Source organism: Schistocerca serialis, chromosome 4, assembly GCF_023864345.2.
Source record: "Schistocerca serialis cubense isolate TAMUIC-IGC-003099 chromosome 4, iqSchSeri2.2, whole genome shotgun sequence".
NCBI classification, from domain to species: domain Eukaryota; kingdom Metazoa; phylum Arthropoda; class Insecta; order Orthoptera; family Acrididae; genus Schistocerca; species Schistocerca serialis.
The window spans coordinates 847702327-847725275 of NC_064641.1; the positions used below are offsets into that span (position 1 = coordinate 847702327).

At 39.5% G+C, this 22949-nt stretch overlaps 1 protein-coding gene across 2 annotated transcripts in view; it reads right to left on the reverse strand.

Annotated features, from left to right (window-relative positions):
• Positions 1-2864: 2864 nt before the first annotated feature.
• LOC126473475 (alanine aminotransferase 1-like) overlaps positions 2865-22949 on the reverse strand; it is a 67611-nt gene continuing 47526 nt past the window's right edge. The window contains exons 7-11 of one of the 2 annotated variants that reach the window (XM_050100552.1): positions 9295-9415; positions 9042-9163; positions 4506-4691; positions 3675-3823; positions 2865-3243 (exon numbers count right to left, since the gene is read on the reverse strand). In XM_050100552.1, coding sequence (XP_049956509.1) covers positions 3153-3243; positions 3675-3823; positions 4506-4691; positions 9042-9163; positions 9295-9415 — 669 coding nt within the window. In that variant the 3' untranslated portion in view covers positions 2865-3152. The remainder of the gene's footprint in view (positions 3244-3674; positions 3824-4505; positions 4692-9041; positions 9164-9294; positions 9416-22949) is intronic. The other variant, XM_050100551.1, reaches the window with a different exon arrangement.

Here is a 22949-nt window from a genome sequence, read left to right on the forward strand (position 1 = left end):
TTTTACCACATGCCTGTTACCTGTTGTATTTGCTTATAAGAAAGTTTTCGTTCAGTGCTGTCTTGTATCTTAAGTGGACAGATATGAGGAGGTTTGATTCTACACACCTTCATTTCGCATGTGTAAAAATACATACGTGAAACTGTATTGCCAAAGAATGAGTATTGTCAGAAGAAATGTGTTTTGCCAAGTGTGAGAACTGTGAGAAGTGTTTGATTAAAAAAAGTTATTGATTTAAAAACTCATTCAGTATCATTACTTTAAAAAAGGGGTCGAGTTAATGTTATCACATTTTTTGAAGAATGCACTACAGTGGATTACTGACCTGTGAGATTAAACAACTGTTCTAAAATACATAAAACATACACCTTTATCAGTGACATCATACCCTTTTCATTTTAGGACAACAAGCAACAACAACAACAACAACAACAACAACAACAACAACAGTAATTACAATGCTGAATACAAGAGACAAAAGATAAGTATAATATTTAACTACTGACTTTTACACTGTGCAGTGTTAATGCAACTGATGTACTACCTGTGTCCTGCAATTTACCCTATCCATTTCTGTGTCTACTCTACATAGACAGAACTGTTAATGAACCTTCAGTTTTGACCATTATTCAACATTATTTTTAATTAGACCGTGAGACAGGATAATTCAGAGTTGACAAGAAACAGTATGGTATGCAGGTGTGTTAGGTGTGGACAACATTCTATAGGCATGCCGCACCCCAGTGCCAAGTGTGGGGCTGGTTGTAAAGGCCTCAGCAGTATCCAGCCGAAATCCTTCACGGTGTACCACATCCACAATTTCTCAATAAGAGATCTTATAGACCCATAAACTATGCACCCATAATCAGACCAAGAGTGCATGAAGGCCCAGTAAAACTGCAAAACCAAGTTGAGTACTCTCCCCATGAATTATGACTAACACATTTTAAATACTGAGTACTTTGAGTGATCATCTTTTCAGGTTCCTAAGATGTGGCATAATGCAAGTTAAGAGTCAAAGGTGAGGCCCAGAAACCTCACCTCATATTTAAAATTAAGAACAGTGTCCCTCATCATCAACTCAGGAAAGTGGAAAACAGAATGTGAACTGTTAAAAAGAATGCATTCAGACTTCTTGGTTGAGAAATTAAAACTGTTTTTCTCTGCTGTTGCTGCAACCACCAAATAGTCAACTGAAACTGACGAGTTGTTGTTGAAAGGTTCAAAGGGACAAAACAAAGAGAAATCATCAATAAACAAAGAACTTTGGACAAGACATTTAACTGTCGATGTTATAATGTTAATATTTATGGCAAGGACAGTCACACTTAAAACACTACCTTGAGGAACATTCTCTTGCTCAGTGCAGTCGTGGAGGACAGAACTGACTCAATATCTTAAATAGCGTGAAAGGAACAACTGCATACGGATAGGAAGACATCCTCAAAACTTCCATTCATGGTGCTGCCCAAGGATATTGTGCTGCCAAGGAGTATTGTAAGCCTTTTTGATGTCAAAAAATATACCCATTAAGTGATTCCAGCATAGAAAAGCCTGTTGTATAGCTACTTCCAGGAGGGCTTTGTTACCAAAGGTGGAGTGGTATCTGATGAACGCACACAGAAAGCAACTAAGAAACTACCTGGGTTCTATGATTCAGAAAAGGCAGCACTTGACCATCTGATACAAGGTATTTCCCATACAGCTAGTGAGGGCAACACTATGACAACTACTTTGGGTATGTGTGATCCTTCCCAGGTTTTAAAAGTGGAATTAAAGTTGCTTCATGCAACAAGTCAGGAAAGTATCCTTACTCCAAAAGGAGGTTAATATGGACAAGGAAATTTCTTTGTTTTGCCGTATGAGGATTTGTACCAGACCGGAAACACAACCATCATGGTGGGTGCACAGTAGTGAAGACTGGATGTTCTGCAGACAACTTGCTGTGTTTGAACACCATAACAGCATCCAGGAGTGGGTGGATCATATTACCAAAGTGATCCACCATGCCATAGAAACATACATTCTGCAGTCTTCAGGCCAGCTGAAAAGGCATCTTGGCCCTGATGGAGTGACGAATGCCACTTTGCAGTAAGGACCAGGTGGGTGGCTCTGTGTAGATTCAAGTGTTAACCAACAGCAAAGATCTATGCAGCCCTTTGAGAAGCAGGTGAAAAATACTAACAAATTATTAGACACACCAAAAAGAAATCATGACAACTGTTCCTGAGTACCATAAACCACTCCAGTAAAAGTATAGTCATTTGAGAGACCACCAGGAGGATTTCTAGGAGAAGTGGGAGGTACCCAGTGCCTGATGTAATGGTGAATGGAAATCTCCAGACCAACCCATGAGACATTGTCTGGGTTATGATGGCCTATATTGCCAAAGTGATTGTCACTGCCAATCACGACTCAGCCTTCTGACAGAACAGAATGGCTTCTGGGAGGGGTAATTGGAACTTCAATTCCACCACTGATTAGGAATACAGCTGCCCATTTTCCATAAGTGGGCTGCATTCTGTGTTATCAGAAACTTCTGACAGATCAAATGGTCATGATGGGGTCCATTATATTTAAGGATCTATACCAGGACAATGAAAGACAGCATGCATGTACATGTTTTTGTTAGTTTTTAGATTTGAGGTAGGACACAAAAGACATAGGTACACTTTCAGTCTTGATTCTGTACTTATCAACAACTGCACAATACCTCAGCTGCATGGTAACCCTTCCATCATTTATAATAGAGCTCTAATGCTACTGTCAAATCCTTTGATAATTTTGAGTCTAACAACACAAACAAATAACATGAAAATTATGGATTGCATGTCATATTTATTTCACATTAATTACTTGTAACATGGATCCACAGTTTCTATAATTTTTAATGACATATATGTAATATACAACACACATAACATCAAATCAAATGGCAAAATTTCAAAACTGAAATAAAAAGGTAACAGCTAAAAGTGAGTATTACATCATTTAAGAAATTAATTTCACAGCCTCCTTAGGATGTATTGTAATATTTGTCCACAAGTATAAGTATTTAGTAGTTTTTACTCCATAAAGGAACAGAAGACAAATATATCCATAATAAAACACTGCTCCGCCCAAATTTGTGAGCACTTTCCTTAATTTGCATATTATTCATACTTTTGCATAAACTCTTCATGATAAGCCTTGAATTTCTTCATAATACTCTTCAGTTTATCTTGCTGAGGCAAAATAGTAGTTCTGGAAAAGAAAATATGTATGACTGTTAACCTTCCAAGAATCTATAATGCAACAGTAAACTAATGAAATACCTGTAGTTCAAATCTTAAACAATGGATACATGCTGAAAAATGCAAGGTAAATGAAAAACTACATTGCTTAGAAAAACAGAGTAGAATTTCATTTCTTTCACATTCTCTAAAAAATTCTGTCTGCTAATAAATTGAATGAACAAGGAAAAAGGGAAATATGAAGAGCTGCTAAAAAGAATAAAATTTCAGTCACTCCAAACCTCTGAAGGTGGTAATTGCTTATTAATCGTTTCTGTATCTCGTGTAGCAACTATACTGTAATTATTCTTATTCCAGTGACTGGCAGGTAAATACTTCTCTTTTTCGCATACATAATTTACATTCAACATTTCATATCAGAACTGATAACTGATTTCATACCTGAAATGATAAGTTCCTGGTTTTTGCCCGAATCCTGATCCTGGTACAACAGAGATACCAGTTGCCTCCAGTAATCCCAATGCATAAAATGTATCTGGTGGTAAATTATTTTGTTTAGCTGTCTTTATAGCATTGGGTGGAAGATGTAACTGAAATGAAAGTTGATAGCAGGACATCAACAATAAATACAGAAGAATAAAAGTGTAAAAATTGGCTGTTTCACTACAGAATAAAGGAACAGCACTTGCTATCTGAATAGGGAGGAAAAGGATTGGAGAAAGCTGGCTTCATTCAGCAAACAGGTTGCAATAGGGAATGGAGCAGCATAAAGATAACATGTTCTGACTTCTTTACATCAGTGCTTAGTGATCTTCACCAAGCATTTATGATGGTAAACAAGAGATGTGCTTTATTATGTATTTCAACTGTTGTCGTCTGAGGAATTGCAACTAACCCTAACAATGGGCCTCCAATAACTTAATCACTCATTTTCAGCCCAATAATGCAACATGACATTCACTACATAATGGTTTCTATAATGCTAGACATAGTATTGTATCACTACTACAATAAGAAAAATTCCAGAAAGGGAACCATGACCAAAAATGAGGAAAGGCTACTCCACTCACATGTAGCTGATTGATGCAGTGCACAGAGACATTTGATAGTAGAAATATTTTACTACATTTCCAAGCTCATGTATGTGCTTATGCTAGAAAAAGAGCAAGGGGCTGTTTACAAACTGATAGGTTGCCTTGCCTCATATTTTGATTAAACACTGTAGAACATGTTTTCCAGTTGCCACATATTTTAAGAGTGTTGGAGTTTTACCTTTGGGAATGCGTACATGGCACCTTGCACTTTGTTGCAGGACATCCCCTTCAGACTGTTGAATGTTTCTACAACAATCTTTGCTCTTACACTGAGTGAGTTTAAAATAGCCTCTTTTTCTACAGCATACTGCTTGTATGATGGAGCTCCTGGCTGAGGTGGTTTGACTATGCAGTCGATTGCAACCTGTACACAAAATCACAATATACACACACATGGAAATGCACCACCCTTAAAAAGAGAGAGAGAGAGAGAGAGAGAGAGAGAGAGAATAATCATTACAATATACTGCTAATTAAATATGAGCATCATTTTAAATGAAATGATGAATCCATTGTCAAAGTAAAACATACACTAACATGTGGCTCAATGACTTAGTGGCTAGGCATCAGACTAAAGATCTACAAGTCTGATGTTGAACATTCTGACAATTGTAGAATCTTTTCTTCCAGTTGTCTCCTCTTTTACATTTGGCAATAATTTGCATGTAAAAAATGCTTAGATGCACCATGATTTGGAGTCCACATTAAACTGTAGGTCCCCTTATAACTGGCTGCGTTAATCATTCATCATAGGTTGGAAAGAGAAAATATACTCCTTCCAAAATGACTATGCATATTAAAGTGGCATGGTGTTCAACCTTAGGATTGAGTACAGTTTTATCTTACCTACTAAGCTAAAATTTAAAAATTTCTTACTAAGCAGTCAGGCTATGTAAAATTTTCATGCGCAGAAATCTATGTACTTGTAAAATAAATTTAGAAATTGATTATCACATTTTATGAAAATTGTCATTGTGTGACCATTACATATAATTATCTATTTCTTCAGTAATATTTACTGTAAAAAAATTTGTACTTACAATGAGATGCAAGTGAACTTTTATGCTGCTTAAGTAAAATGTGTGTTTTATTTGGCAGGTTTACACTTCTTACTGTTTGCATATTAATCTGTAAAAGTAAGCTTTGGCCACCCCAAACCTGAAAGATGCTGATGTTAAACTGAAACTAAGAAACTGTTGAGTGACATTTTTGCTGAGGTACTAACTAAAAGAACAATTAACTTGATAAATCTTTAATTATAATGTGTAAACACCTACACCTCGCTCTACTTAATTTCAATTACGTTTCACACAGTTTTCTGATGTATCTGCAGTTCTGTGCTTATAAGTTTAAGAGAGACAGTCCCAATGGGAGTCTCATTGATACACTGGTAGTAGTGATTAAAATAGATTGAAGAATGACTATATTATGTAAATCATAGATTGTTACTCACCTTATAGTGGAAATGTTTAGTCACTGCCAGGCACAATAAAAAGACTGCTAAACAAGTAAGCTTTCAGCCAAACAGCCACCTTCTGAATTAGACAAAACACACACACACACACACACACACACACACACACACACACACACACACACTTAAAATCACCCTCTCCAAACCTTCCAGGAATTTCTCACTTCCAGCCTTGCCTCTCAGTCTTTCTTGAAAAACCATAACGCTACTCCCAACATCACCACAGCTGAAGCCCAGGCTATCCGTGATCTGAAGGCTGACCGATTCATTGTCATTCTTCCGGCTGACAAGGGTTCCACGACCGTGGTACTTGATCGTCAGGAGTATGTGGCTGAGGGACTGTGTCACCTTTCAGACAACACTACATACAAAGTTTGCCAAGGTAATCCTATTCCTGATGTCCAGGCGGAGCTTCAAGGAATCCTCAGAACCTTAGGCCCCCTACAAAACTTTTCACCTGACTCCATCTACCTCATGAGCCCACCGACACCTCGCACCCCTACCTTCTACTTGCTTCCTAAAATTCACAAACCCAAACATCCTGGCCACCCCATTGTAGCTGGTTACCAAGCCCCCACAGAACGTATCTCTGCCTACGTAGATCAACACCTTCAACCCATTACATGCAGTCTCCCATCCTTTATCAAAGACACCAACCATTTTCTCGAATGCCTGGAATCCTTACCCAATCTGTTATCCCCAGCAACCATCCTTGTAACCATTGATGCCACTTCCCTATACACAAATATCCCGCACGTCCAGGGCCTCACTGCGATGGAGCACTTCCTTTCACGCCGATCACCTGCCACCCTACCTAAAACCTCTTTCCTCATTACCTTAGCCAGCTTCATCCTAACTCACAACTTATTCACTTTCGAAGGTCAGACATACCAACAATTAAAGGGAACAGCCATGGGTACCAGGATGGCCCCTTCGTACGCCAACCTATTTATGGGTCAATTAGAGGAAGCCCTCTTGGTTACCCAGGCCTGCCAACCCAAAGTTTGGTACATATTTATTGACGACATCTTCATGATCTGGACTCACAGTGAAGAAGAACTCCAGAATTTCCTCTCTAACCTCAACTCCTTTGGTTCCATCAGATTCACCTGGTCCTACTCCAAATTCCATGCCACTTTCCTCGACGTTGACCTCCATCTGTCCAATGGCCAGCTTCACACATCCGTCCACATCAAACCAACCAACAAGCAACAGTACATCCATTATGACAGCTGTCACCCATTCCATATCAAACGGTCCCTTCCCTACAGCTTAGGTCTTTGTGGCTAACGAATCTGCTCCCATCCCGAATCCCTGAACCATTACACCACCAACCTGCAAACAGCTTTCGCAACCCGTAACTACCCTCCCAACCTGGTACAGAAGCAAATAACCAGAGCCACTTCCTCATCCCCTCAAACCCAGAACCTCCCTCAGAAGAACCCCAAAAGCGCCCCACTTGTGACAGGATACTTTCCGGGACTGGATCAGACTCTGAATGTGGCTCTCCAGCAGGGATACGACTTCCTTAAATCCTGCCCTGAAATGAGATCCATCCTTCATGAAATCCTCCCCACTCCACCAAGAGTGTCTTTCCGCCGTCCACCTAACCTTCATAACCTCTTGGTTCATCCCTATGAAATCCCCAAACCAACTTCCCTACCCACTGGCTCCTACCCTTGTAACCGCCCCCGGTGTAGAACCTGTCCCATGCACCCTCCCACCACCACCTACTCCAGTCCTGTAACCCGGAAGGTGTAAACGATCAAAGGCAGAGCCACGTGTGAAAGCACCCACGTGATTTACCAACTGACCTGCCTACACTGTGAAGCCTTCTATGTGTGGATGACCAGCAACAAACTGTCCATTCACATCAACGGACACAGGCAGACAGTGTTTGTTGGTAATGAGGATCACCCTGTGGCTAAACATGCCTTGGTGCACGGCCAGCACATCTTGGCACAGTGTTACACCGTCCGGGTTATCTGGATACTTCTCACTGACACCAACCTATCAGAACTCCGGAGATGGGAACTTGCCCTTCAATATATCCTCTCTTCCTGTTACCCACCTGGCCTCAACCTCCGCTAATTCCAAATTGCCGCCCCTCGTACATCACTTGTCACTCAACAACATCTTTGCCTCTGTACTTCCGCCTCGACTGACATCTCTGCCCAAACTCTTTGCCTTTACATATGTCTGCTTGTGTCTGTATATGTGTGGATGGATATGTGTGTGTGTGCAAGTGTATACCTGTCCCTTTTTCCCCCTAAGGTAAGTCTTTCTGCTCCTGGGATTGGAATGACTCCTTACCCTCTCCCTTAAAACCCACATCCTTTCGTCTTTCCCTCTCCTTCCCTCTTTCCTGATGAAGCAACCGCGGGTTGTGAAAGCTTGATATTTGTGTGTGTGTTTATGTGTTTTTTATTGTGTCTATCTACGATTCTGTGACTTACCAAACGAGAAAGATATAAATCTCTTCACACACATAATCACTGGCTCTGGCTGCCAAGGCTACCTCGTTGGGCAGAGACATTGGTCATGTGGGTGAGAGTTGCACTTGCATATATATATGTGAGTGAGTGAGACTCAACAATTCCACTGTATGGTGAGTAGCAATCTATCCTTTTCATGATATTGTCATTATTCTGTCCTGGATTTTCCATTGTTTGATAGATTGAAGAATGAGACACAAAAGATGTTAGCGCTCTTTTCTGTGGAGTCTGAAGGTAAGTACTTGCCACACTTACTTTCTCTTTGTGAAATTTATACATAAAATTCACCATACACAACAACAAAAGAGTAGACATGTAACAATCCATTTTTAGCTATATGTTTGACGAGTAATACTGTTTTCTTAATAATAATTGCCACATGTAGTATATATCAGAAAATTTACCTAAAAAGAAGCATAAAGAAGGTAAATAACAGAAACTAGCAACAAATATTAATCCAAAAATACTGAACTGTATTCATTTCCTGTTTTTAAGTATAAAAGCACATTGTGGGCCCAGAATCTACAAATGAAAGTTGATTAAGTGTTTAGCGCCCATTTATATTTCTGCTTCCCATGGGAGATACCATAAACAATTATATATCCAGTAATCTGTGATATTGAATATGATCTTGCATTGAATTATGTTCTTGTACATAAATTAAAAAGTATTTCACCATGCAATTAATGTAAAATAAAATCAGTTAGCACTCAAAACATTTTTCTTTTTAAGTGAGGGAGAGTACCTGTCCTGGAAGAGTAGCACCTGACAGAACACTAAAGCCTTTCAAGCACATTTCTTTCACATCTGGATCTAGGTTGATCACCTCACAGTATCCTCCCCGTAGTCCACATTCACCCATGTATCCTGTAATAAACAACATACCGTAACAACACTGACACTGTTAAAGTTAATTGAGGTATTATTTTGTACTTTCAGTACTAAAATCCATGACAAATTACAAAAAAATTATAGAACAAACACAATATACATTTCACCTTTTGATGCAGACATGAAAGAGGCCATCTCCATCTCACTATACGGTGGTCCCATTTCCATCATAACCTTTTTAAATGAATAGAATTTAGTTTCTTCTGCATACACATTGTCCTGGTACACCTAAGGAGAAACACATTACAACTGCAACTGCAAGGAAAAGTAACTTGTTCTTCACACATGTATAGAATATTAAGAATGCAATGTAAAATGGCAGTCTCCTGGTTATTATAGTTGTCATTTCAAAAAACTTGTATTTATCGTTTCAGTTTATTGTAATGAAGCCATTCCGGCAGTGAATGTTAAAACCTGCATCATTCTCCCTCTTAATTTACTCTTATTTATTTTAAATTTAACAGACACTGACAGTAGTAATATACTTGTATAGCTGAAATATGTTTTAAAACATGCAATATTTTATGAATGTTTGAAAATTCAAACAGATCTTTACTTCAAAAATATTAAAACTGTAATCACATTTGCCTCAGGAAATTTATCTGTCAATTATGTTTTGGATCAAGGCATATATACCTTCAACCCTCCCTCCCACTCCTTGTCTTTTTCTCTCTCACACACACACACCACAATACATGACCTCTCACCCCCGGCCAAGATGCAGGACTATAGTCCCAGCACAGTGTATTCGTCTGCCACAAAGCTGCAGATGTTAGCTTTATTCCAAAGTTACATACATTATACCAAGTAAAACTACTTTGCTGAAACATGCATTATATGTGAACCCTTAACCAGGGGAGGTTAAGTAGGCAAGATATCTCTTGTCTGCTAAATTTCCCTTGATTTTCAGTCAAGGGCAACTTCCCCAACAGCCGTTCCTGCACCCTAAAGCTTTGTGCATCTGTTTACTTCTAACTCTTTCTTCTGTTCTGCCAGGAGCACTAGTCCCTGTTTGCAAAAGCTAACAGTTTTATGTCTTTCTGTGTTTTCATCTCCCATCATTTGATGAGTAGATTTTCTCTGTTGTAAGTATAAACAAAATATTACTTTAAACACTGGACAGATTGAAAGTACCATAAAATCAATGCAGTGCCTACCCTTGAGAATTTCCTTTCAGAAAACTGGTAGGCATTATTAACTGGTTTCTCATTGAGGGCAAAAATCACTCTCTGATAGTGAATGTCTCCAAATTCCTGGAACATGGCATTTTAACAATTTGCAAGATGAATACTTAATACAGTTTTCATTGCATGTTTTTCTGGCAAAAATGAAAGTCTCTTTCAGATCTTAATTTTATTATGAGTTGGTTTCTTGACATCACTGGATAAGTGGATGTCATGTGGCTTAGAAAGCAGCAAGGTTTATAAAAATCTAAGGTGGAGTGCCATACAGTTTAAGTTTTCTCCCTGTTGATAATTAACTTCATAAGGAGTAGGTGCTTTGTGTGACTATTAATATGTATATCTGGTTAAAGACTCATCTAAAAGAGACTAAGAGTGGATACCAGATATTATTTTTATTACATACTTCTGCAGTGTGAATACTTAATTGTGAAATGCCACAAAACATGATGCCATAAGCCATCAGTGAATAAAACAAGAAAATTATAACATTACAACATATACATTGAGCTAGAAAATTACACGGAGCACAGCAAAACAAATCGCCATCTACTGGAACTTATTGTGGAGCACACAATGTGCTTTTGGTCAAAACATCTGTGTAATGAAAAATATTGGGCATCTGAAGATAGGTATGGTAGCCTGAAACTAGTTATGAAACTAAAATTTTAAAAAAAAGCATGTGTGGCTGGTTGCGTCATTCACCAACTGTCGTTAATGGCTGTGGAGTTCACAAGACCCAACATCAATAAAATAACATTGCAACATTTTGTTGGGAAGCGAGTGAATTTTCTTTTGATCACTGCATGTTCGCAGAGTGCCAGAGAGTCCCCCCCCCCCCCTCCCCACCTCTACTCTGTTGAGCTGAGGTTGCGAACTGCCTGATCAAGCATGCAAGTAGAGATTACACAAAAAGACTCAAAACGACATAATAATTAATATAATCCAAATTGTAGCCAAAATTGTTCAGAGGTAATAAAAAGACCAAATTCTGAGTTTGGCAGAAATTAATGTAATAGTTTCTGTAGGAACCACTGTTTTTTGTAATTTTTAGAGTAATGGGATATAAAAGCTACAAACTTGACACTTAGACAGTAAATGAATTATATCATAAATTCATCACTTTGAAGTTTCTATTGTGCTACTTATTATTATTTATTGAGTTCCTGGTGAAAATATAAATTTTGGCCCAAAATAAGCTGAAGTGTTGCAGATTATCTACCACCTTAGAGATATGTTAGAAGTTCCTGTTATGAATTAATGAAGCTATAGTATCCCAAGAAATCCTACTTACAGAGTTTTAAGAATGGGATTTAAATGATGACTCTAGAATTATACTACAATCCTCTACATATCCACTTCTGTAGATATCATGAGGACAAGATCAGATTAATTACAGCATGGAAGGAAACATTAAAACAATCATTCTCTCCATGCTCCATATATGAATGGACTGGGAAAAAAACCTAAAAACTGGTAAATGGGATGTACTCTCTGCCTTGAACTTCACAGTGGTTTGCAGAGTGTAGATCTAGATGTAGATTTCCAAGATAATAAATGTAACATTTACTTGGTACAGAGTTGAGGAAATGGCAAGTTTGGAGGAGAAAGGCTGTGAATAGTGCTATTAAAATTTTGTAAAAGACATAATTAGAGACTCCAAACTTAGACAATATATCTAGAAACAACTATCTAGTATAGAAAAAATTAGCAGCTAGACAGAATCCCAGTTGAAAAAGATATTTGAGATTTGGAGTTGCACAAATAGGTTGCCTGAGCTGGCAGATCCACTAGTCCTACGAAATCAAGTGTTCCCATCACCATCCACACCAAATCACAAAACCATCTCCATTATAGACAATGAAGTCTGTCAGTGTGAGTGCTTCCCCATGGGGTGGGGGGACTATGTTAATATTTCCATTTTTATTTCATTGATTTTAACTTTTTGTCTGAATTTTATGAATATCTAAAGAGATGAAATGGCCTTATTGCCTCAGATTTTTCAGTGTGTACTACTTTTTATGTGCCACCTATATAAAAAAAATCAGCATGATGAATGGAGCATTAGCTTTTTAATAGGTGAGCAAAACGGCTTATGTTTAATACAAACAGTAACTGCTATTAACCTTTCACTATTGCAGTGAACTTTTTGTTGCACTGCTAGTATTGTGGGGTCATGACCCAGTGTTGTTTATTTCAAAATTAGGTGAATGAAAATAAAGCTAACTCCTGTAATCAACTTAATAGGTATTAATAATTGAAGGTGGAAACATTGCAAACAGTTGAATTAGGACTTTACAACACACTGCAAAGATTTTGTTGTTAAAGAAATATTTTAAAGTAACATAAATTCAATGTACAAAATATTGGTGTGTTTTGTGTGTGTCACAAAATTATTGACACTCAGAAATTATTAAGTGATTATAAAAATATGGATCAAAGGTAACCAACTGGGCTACCGCATAAAGATTGGGGAACAGCTGACTTCTCAGACATTGGTCATAGTCACACAAATGGCACATACAATATGACTATCACTCTTTGTCCACTGTCGTGAAGTGCAGCAACTACGAGGAGACACCCCACAGCCTGCTCATCATGCTATTTGCTGCACTAGCTAGAACTGTACTGTACCTGGCTTGCCTCATGGCTACACCATATGTTATATCTGTTGTGAACTACAGTCCTATGAGATCATTAAATATACTTTATTTGTTATGCAATCATGGACCCTGTGCAGCAGGTTACCTTACTGGGTGCGTTGATGGAAGTCGTGCTACAGAAAGTTCTCCACCAGCAGTTAGAAGGACACAAAACATCAGGAAGCCATGCTGTCCAACTTACGAAGAGATGGTGGAAGAGCAGTAAGCACACATAAGCACACTGGCAGGACTTTGCTGCATTCCAGGTAATGCATACAGCTTTTCCTGCCATGGATCTGACCCAGTACATACCAGATTTTGTGCCAACTGACCCACCTCCCTGAACTGGTACACCTGACATTTGACAAAATGTGTGCTCTATTAGGTACCTACTTTCACCAACACTACCACATCATTGCATCCCGTGGAATTTTATCAGTGTTGTTAACAGCCAAATCAGTCACACTGCACACAGGCAGCTGAACTGCAGGGACTCAGTAGGAAATGCTGTCTCAAGACTCCAGTGTATATAAGGAATCATATGCAGTGGAAATTACCAGAAACACAATCATTCAGGTGGCTCTGGATAAGGAGGTGCATCAAAAGCTCTACAATTTGAAGGCCCTTCTTTGGATTATGTTTTAACATGGGCTGAATCCTTCAAAATTTCCCAGGCTGTGGGCCATTGATTAGAATACTGTTGTGAGGTGGTTATCATTGTGTCAGATCAAGGAGAGGGATCCAGTGTTGCCGACAGGCTCCCTGACCAGCACTTGTATCTGTAGTGCCTACACTCTTTTCAAATACTTGTCAGAGTAGACGGCCATGACAGGTTGTTACAGTGTGAGGTGTGGTGGAAGGAAGGACATCTCACATCTGTGTGCCATGCTCTGGACAAAAAAACTCACATCTTGATGGGAACTGATGGATATAAATGCGATTACATCAGATTCTCACACCACAGTGATATCACCTAAGAAACTATTTATCGCACTCACTTTGCGATGTAAACAAGTTCAGCTACAGGTTGACACTGGTGCTTGTGTGCCCCTCTTAAGCACTGAAAAGTATCTCTAGCTAGGCGCACCACCCCTTCAATCCACAGCTCACTGCTGAGTGGCATATAACAAACAATACATTCCACTCAAAGGATAACTCACAATTAAAAGTCATATGACATCTCATCTTCCTTGTGGTTCACAACACAGATATAGAAAATTTTCACCTTTCACATTTGTCATCAATTGCTTGGTCCACCTGGTCTTAGTGCAAGTGCTGGTTTGGGATTAGGAAACCAGAAACTTAATGGTGCACATTACATTAGGGAAATCAGCATGCCCTTGCTTCTTCCATGGATGACCCATGCCCATCACAATGTGGGATGCTGTCAAGAATGAGGTAGACAATGACAGCCTTGGACGTAACTGAAACCAAGTCTGCAAGTGAGTGGGCAATACCTTTGATTATTACGAGAAGGGTGTGACGAAGCAAGCTGGGATATTTTTACTTCCTCTCTTGTTTTGCCATCTGCCCCCTAATCACCATTAACATACATAAGTATAATCTGCATTTTCATAAAAGAGAAAGGTGGCCCTCAGTTTTAAAGTAAATAACACCAGATCTAATTTTGTGCCTAGTTTTATGTATGTAATTGATTTTCTAATTTATTGTGAGTATTCTTAGTTAGTATCTTTTATTATAGGGAGAAATCAGTAATTGTTTTGTAATGTAATTTCTATCATTGACATATAAACAAATATAAATTCTGTACTAATTATAAACATTTGGAAGACAAAATGCTAGTATTCTTAAAGTATCTATTTGGCTTTAGTCGGAAACATGTTAGCAAAACCAGTCCTTCATTAATTCTAGAGTAATTAACAGTTTTGTCAAAAGTATTGTTTGCATAACTATGCATGTTAATTTCTTGATTTAAACAAATAATTCGGCTTAACCCTCGCAGTAGAAGAAACTGTTAAAAAGAACCATCTTTTAGACGTATTCAGTTAATTTAATGAGTTAAGTTTTAATTGTAATTTCTGTAAATTTAACTTTGAACAATGTGTAGTTTCAGTACCTATTATTGTGATGATATATAAGGGCCTGATGTTTAGTCATGAGACAGTCAGCCTACAGCCGAGTTTCAGACAAGGAACCCGTTTTGGTTAGAACAGCAACACTGCATTACTTAACAGTTAAATAAGTGTTACACCAATAGGCCATGTGTAAAAACAATGACATTGTCTGTTTCCATACATACCTGTTTATTCTTCAAGAACTGTGAATTATGTGGTTATGTTTTTACTGCTCGCTGATGTTCGACAGGAAACTATTGTAGCAGTATGTGGATGTGGGCCTGCTAACTAGTAATGAGGCTTATTGAAGGATGAACAATTGCACACTGGCCGTATATAACTGTGTATTATTGGGCATTTGTGAAAAGTGAAAATAAAAGACTGAAACGCAACTGGGCATCTGTCGGCTACATCATTTTCAGAAGACGGTACTGTACGTCCACCCCCTATTTTTTCAGCCAGTATGTCGACACCAAGGACAACAAATAAAGAAACGAAGGAAGCAAACTGCTACAGGAGGAAATAAGAAAAAAAGAAAAGAAAGAGTAACATTGGAAAAGAGCACCTGTATGGAGACTTCAACATTACAGTTAGTTGCCAGTCAGAGAGTGATATGTATCTCATTCCAAAACCAGATGAGCTTTTTTCTGCACTGGTAGGAGGCCAACGTTTTCCAAAGGTCAATCTCTCCAAAGCTTGCTTACAACTACCCCTGGATAAGAAATCATGGAAAGTCCTGATCGTCAGTGTGCCACATGGATTACACTGGCCCTCCTATCGGCACCATATCTTGCCACATTTCACTTGGACAAACAGCTGGTGGTGATGGCAGATGCCTCTGAAAGAGGCCTGGAGACTGTCTTGACACATAGAGATGTAGTAGGCTCTGAACATACGATTGCACTTTTGTCAAAGATGAATTTCCATGTTATTTGATTATGTGTTTCTTTCCCTTAATAAAATGAACTTATTTAGAAATACATACATCAAAAAAAGTTTTGCATCACCCCAGTTCCCAGAACTCCTGAAGGTAGATGTTGACTGTGGATTTTGTATCACAGACATAGCCCCTTTGACTGTTCAGAGATCTCACTAAACCCACCCAAAGATGTAAACAACTATACATGAGCAGCACCTATCAGACGGAGGGGGTCAGACACCTTATCAGTTGCAGTCATTCCACCAGGAAGGAGGTACATGGCTTGTGTTGTATATAGTTCAACCATGAACCTAGATGGTCAGTACCATGGTTTGATCATGTCTGCATTGTTACTTTGTGCCAGGAAGGGCTCTCAACAAGGGAAGTGTTCAGGCATCTCGAAGTGAACCAAAGTGATATTGTTCAGACATGGAGGAGATACAGAGAGACAGGAACTGTCAAGGAAATGCCTTGCTCAGGCCGCCGAAGGGCTACTACTGCAGTGGATGTTCTCTACCTACAGATCATGGCTTGGAGGAACCCTGACAGCAATGCCACCATGTTGAATATTGCTTTTTGTGCAGCCACAGGACATGACTCAAACTGTGCGCAATAGGCTGCACGATGCACAACTTCACTCTCAATGTCCATGACGAGGTCCATCTTTGCAACCATGACACCATGCAGCGCGGTATAGGTGGGCTCAACAACATGCCGAATGATCAGCTTAGGATTGGCATCACATTCTCTCCACCGATGAGTGTCGCATATGCCTTCTACCAGACAATCATCAGAGACGTGTTGGAGGCCACCTGGTCAGGCTGAACACCTTAGACGCACTGTCCAGTGAGTGCAGCAAGGTGAGGTTCCCTGCTGTTTTGGGGTGGCGTTATGTGGGGCCGACGTATGCCGCTGGTGGTCATGGAAGGCGCCATAATGGCTGTACAATTCATGAATGTCATCCTCCAACTGATAGTGCAAGCATATTGGTGATGCATTCGCCTTCATGGACTACAATGCGCAACCCCATTGTGCATATCTTGTGAATGACTTCCTTCAGGATAACGACATTGCTCGACTAGAGTGCCCAGCATGTTCTCCAGACATGAACCCTATCGAACATGCTTGGGACAGATTGAAAAGGGCTGTTTATGGACGATGTGACCCACCAAACATTCTGAGGGATCTACACTGAATGCCCATTGAGGAGTGGGACAGTCTGGACCAACAGTGCCTTGATGAACTTGTGGATAGTATGCCACAACATATACAGGCATGTATGAAGCCAAGAGGACGTGCTACTGGGTATTAGAGGTACCAGTGTGTACAGCAATCTGGACCACCACCTCTGAAGGTCTCGCTGAATGGTGGTACAACATGCAGCATGTGGTTTTCATGAGCAATAAAAAGGGCGGAAATGATGTTTATGTTGATGTCCTTTCCAATTTTCTGTACAGGTTCCGGAACTAAGGCTATGCAAAACTTTTTTTAATGTGTGTATTATGCAAGTCTGAATTTTTCATAAAATATACATCTATATGCTTTTCTGTTTCTAGGCATTACATATTTATTATGTGAGCATTTGTATCATTATAATATCACTCTCATAATCATTTTAACCATGTATCATCTCATCTCTATTTTTGACTTGTCCTATATCATCATGTGCTCCTCTGCACACAATGTATGATCTATAGGATAAATAAAATTACAATTACAATACTGCCTCTATGACTTGTATTATAAAGATATGTTAAAGAAAGGCAAACCTACGCTTATAACATTTGTAAACTTAAAGGAAGCTTTTGACAGTGTTGACTGGAATACGCTTCTTGACAATCTGAAGGTAGAAGGGCTTAAATACAGGGAGCAAGATGTTATTTACAACTTGTACATAAATTAGACAGCAGTTGAAAGAATTAGAGAGCATGAAAGGGAAACAGTAGTTGTGAGGAAAGAGAGAGATAGAGTTGTAGCGTATACCCAGTGTCCTCCTATCAGTTCATTGGACAAGCAGTAAAGGAAACCAAAAAATATTTGGAAAAGGAATCAAAATGCTGAGAGAATTAGGTTAGGAAATGAGACTATAAAAGTAGTAGGAAAGTCTTGCTATTTGGACAGTGAAGTGTTTCTTAATGGCAGTGGCAAGTAAAGTGTTTGTGAATAACAGAAATTTGTCAACACTGACTGTAAATTTAAGTGTTAGAAAATCTGTTCTGAAGGTATTTGGCTTTAGTATAGTCTTATACAGAAGTGAAATGTGGATGGTTAACATTTCAAACAAGAAGGGAACAGAAGATTTTGAAATGTAGTGCTACAGAAAAATGCTGAAGATTATAGGTGTAGATCATGTGACCAGAGAGGAAGTACCATAAATTGGACCAACTTTGGTCATTTGGGAAACTTGGTCCCACGTACAGGGAAAAGATTTTTGTTTTCCTCCAGAGACTATTCTTAAGATGCTGGAAATCCAGGTGTTCTATACTCTTTTGCTAGTATGTATAGTCTCAACCTAAGTTGGTCACACTGGTTTCCAATTTAGTTTTCATGTTGGAAGCATTTTTACAAGAGATTCCCCTCTTTTGTCATGGTAAAGTAGTACAACAACTTTCTTGTCTGTGGATCTCAATTTCACCCTTAAAATTCAAGTAACTACCAGTTTCCTTACATTATTTAATGACATTACCTCATTAGTAAATTTCTGTGTACTTTCTTCCAACATTTCGAAATTACACTTGATGTTGCAACTTTGTTGTGGGCCAAAGTCACACCAGTTTCAAGTAAGTACACTTACTCATGGTGCAAAACTACAAATGGAGAAAATATCAAGACTCTGCCTAAGTATGTGTTTCCAAAATTGCTTAAGAAGTTTGTGACAGAATCTCATTAAGGCAAAGAAGAAAACAGGGTTTCAGATTTTAGAGGTTATGTAGCTATCCTTTTGATGCAAATGCATTTCTGAAAAGACTGCCTGGTGCTGAAAGGTCTGTGAATGCTGAATGCACCACTGAAGCATTCTTTGAAACAGCAATTAGTCTGAGAAGAGAGGCTACACCTGTTGTAAGAAAAAAATGGAAACTGATAAATATGGAGCCTGGAAAAGGAATCACCCCTGAAGACATGGAAGTGCAAATGCTTGACTGACCTGTAAATGAGAGGAAGAGGAATGAGGGAAGGCCACAAAAAAATTACTGGTGTATCAGTTCCTCCAGTCATGAGTCTGACTTCAGTGTTGTTGATTCTCCAAATGATAACCTGGAGGGTGGGCAGCAGGACTGTGACACTCAAGAATACCCTAACTAAAAAAAACACTTACCATATGGGATGAGAAGAGTCCTAACTAAAAAAAGAAGATGAATCATGCAAACAAGAACTGAAAGAAAATGACTATTTTGCAGTCAGTTATAACAGACAACTCCACCCTGGCACAGAAGATGGAATGAAGAAAATTAGAGTGATGTGCACGGAGAAAATTATGAATTTCTGGAAGTGGCCACTATAAGAGAAAGAAACTGGCTAACTTCATTCTTTTCTCAACTCATAGATAAACTTGCCCTGTTTGTATTACACAGGTTTGTATAATATTTTCATTCAATAAAATGTTCAATGAAGTATCAATACATAACTTAAACTACTTTTTTTTCTTCCTTACTTTAGCTTAGAACCTGGATTAAAATCATATATGGAAAATTTTGAGCAACCGAGAAAAAATGTTTTCCAAAAAATCAAACTGTTGAATAGGCTAAAGTTGTCCTATAATGGGGCAACATTAACTAATTTCAAATTTTTTTCAAACACCTTCTGTGTCAATAAGTACTCAGAAAATCACCACTTTTATTACAGGATTTTTTTGGAATTTTTAGAAGCAAAAATGAAGGACATAATAAATTTTAAACCTGAAAAGCCGAAAAATGTGGTCCAAAATTGGCCCAGTTTACAGTAGTGAATAGAACTGGGGAGAAATTAAATTTGTGGCACAACTTTATGAAAAGAAGTGATCAGTTGAAAGGACACATTCTAAGGCATCAAGCAATGACCAGTTTAGTATTGGAGAGAAGTGCCGGGGGTATGAATTGTAGAAGGAGACCAAGACTCGAATACAGTAAGCAGGTTCAAGAGGATGTAGGTTGCAGTAGTTACTCAGAGCTGAAGAGGCTCACACAGCTTAAACTAGCTGGGAGAGCTGCAGTAAACCACTTTTTCGACTGAAGACCACAACAACAACAACAACTAATTGTCGTGCAGCTCTGCAATGGACGCCATTATAGAACATTTAGCAAGAAAATTTTTCAGCCACTAAATGTAAATATTCAGGTAATTTGTAGAAACAGGAGCTAGTGAAGAATGTTCTTAATTTTTTATTGAAGTGAAAGAGAATTTTTTGCTTTATGTGGGACAGGAGTGTGTTGAATACCTTCTCACTGGAGTATAAGATTCTATTTTGAATAATACACAAAGGAGGCAAAGTCCACATGAAAAGTGGTTTTGTTGTGTATTGTGACCATTAATCACAGTTCAATAGATATTGATTTCTATTAACAGCTACAAAAAACATTAAGGAATATATGGTTTGGGAAGCGATCAAGAATCCCAAGATCTGTAAAAAGGCTTCTGTAAGAGATGCGCTAATCAACAGTATCCAGACACCACTATGTAATGCGGAATTACCCACTATGTCACAAGAGGCAGACCCACCAGCATATACCGAGCGAGGTGGCGCAGTGGTTAGCACACTGGACTCGCATTCGGGAGGACGACGGTTCAATCCCGTCTCCAGCCATCCTGATTTAGGTTTTCCGTGATTTCCCTAAATCGCTTCAGGCAAATGCCGGGATGGTTCCTTTGAAAGGGCACGGCCGATTTCCTTCCCAATCCTTCCCTAACCCGAGCATGAGCTCCGTCTCTAATGACCTCGTTGTCGACAGGACGTTAAACACTAACCACCACCACCACCACCACCACCCACCAGCATAAAAGGAGGTGGGGAGTATTGTGCTATCAGTAGAAAAGCAGTAACACCAGAATGGGTTGACCAGGACTGCTCAGGGATTTCGGACATGGACTAATTTGGATGCCGTCTAAGTAACAAATCCATTATGGACTGTTCAACCCTTCTAAAGGTATGAGATTTACACTCTGCAGCAGAGTGTGCACTGATATGAAACTCCCTGGATGATTAAAACTGTGTGCCAGACCGAGACTTGAACTTGGGACCTTTGCCTTTCGCGGGCAATTTGAGAATACTTTTGTTGGGCGTCCGTGAGCGTTTTGGAGGCAAAAGCAATGGGTTGTTCTGAGCCGTCTGAAAAGCGGTGCGCAAGGACTGCACCGACCCCGTAGTGAGAGGTGTCCGTGGCAAGAACAAGATGTTGACCAGGTCGATAAGTAGCCAGGCACGGGGCCTGTTTCAGCTTAGTCTTCAGTTTCTGGAAAGCCGCATCACATGACACGGACCAGTGAAAAGGTACGTTTTTATGCAACAGGCGATGCAACGGCTGAGCCACCAAAGCAGCAGATGGCAAGAACTTGTGATAGTATGCTATTTTCCCCAGGAAGGCCTGCAGTTCCTTAACAGATGTAGGGTGAGGAAGGGCATCGATCGCAGTGACAGTTTGCTGAAATGGACGAATACCATCCTGAGAGAGTTGAAACCCCAAGTACGTGATAGATGCCTGAAAAAATTGTGATTTCTGAAGATTACACTTAAGACCGGCAGTCTGTAAGGACATGAAAAAGTGTGCGGAGATTCCGAAGATGTTCTTCAATGGTGGAGCCAGTGACAACAATGTCGTCCATGTAATTGATACACCTAGGGACAGTGAGCAATAATTGTTCCAAGAATCACTGAAAGAGAGCAGGGGCGCTAGCAACCCCGAATGGCAAGTGTTGGTATTGATAGAGGCCGAAAGGCGTGTCAAGGACCAGAAACTGCCGGGAAGCAGCTTCGAGAGGAAGTTGATGATAAGCTTCAGACACACCGAAAGGCGTGTCAAGGACCAGAAACTGCCGGGAAGCAGCGTCGAGAGGAAGTTGATGATAAGCTTCAGACAGGTCAATTTTAGAAAAATACTGGCCTCCAGCTAGTTTAGTGAACAGTTCTTCAGGTTAGGGCATAGGGTAAGTGTCGATGCGGCATTGAGCATTTACAGTGGCTTTGAAATCACCATAGAGACGAATATCACCATTTGGCTTAGCAACGACAACGACAGGAGAGGACCACTCACTGGAAGTGACAGGAAGCAAGACCCCGGAAGTAGTGAAACGATCCAGCTCCTGTTTCACACGATCACGAAGGGCCACAGGAATGGGCCGAGCCCGAAAAAACTTAGGCCAAGCAGTGGTTTTGAGCGTGAGATGAGCTTCAAAGTCGTTTGCATGGCCTAACTCAGGAGAAAAAAGGGACGAAAATGTCGCCGACAAGGAATCCAATTGAGCATAAGGAATAGCATCAGAGACAATATTGACAGAGTCATCTATGGAGAACCCAAAAACACGAAAGGCATCGAAACCAAAAAGATTCTCTGCGTTACTATGGTTAACCACGAATATAGGAACAGTGCGAATAACGGATTTGTGAGATACCTCAGCATTAAATTGTCCCAAGAGAGAAATCTTCTGTTTATTGTACGTCCGTAATTGCCGAGTGACAGGTGATAGGAGTGGAGAACCCAACTGAAGATACGTCTGAGAATTAATTATAGTGGCAGCAGAACCGGTATCCACCTGCATGTGAACATCCCGACCAAGGATTTTGACAGTGAGGAATAATTTCCCTGAAAGGGAAGAAGTGCAATTAACAGACAACACAGAATCAGAGTCATGTTCATGAACATCATGTATGCTGTCAGATTTGCAAACGGAAGACACATGACCTTTCTTTTTGCAATTGTGACACACAGCCCAAAGTTGGGGACAATCCTCGCGTGAATGTTTTGTAAAACACCG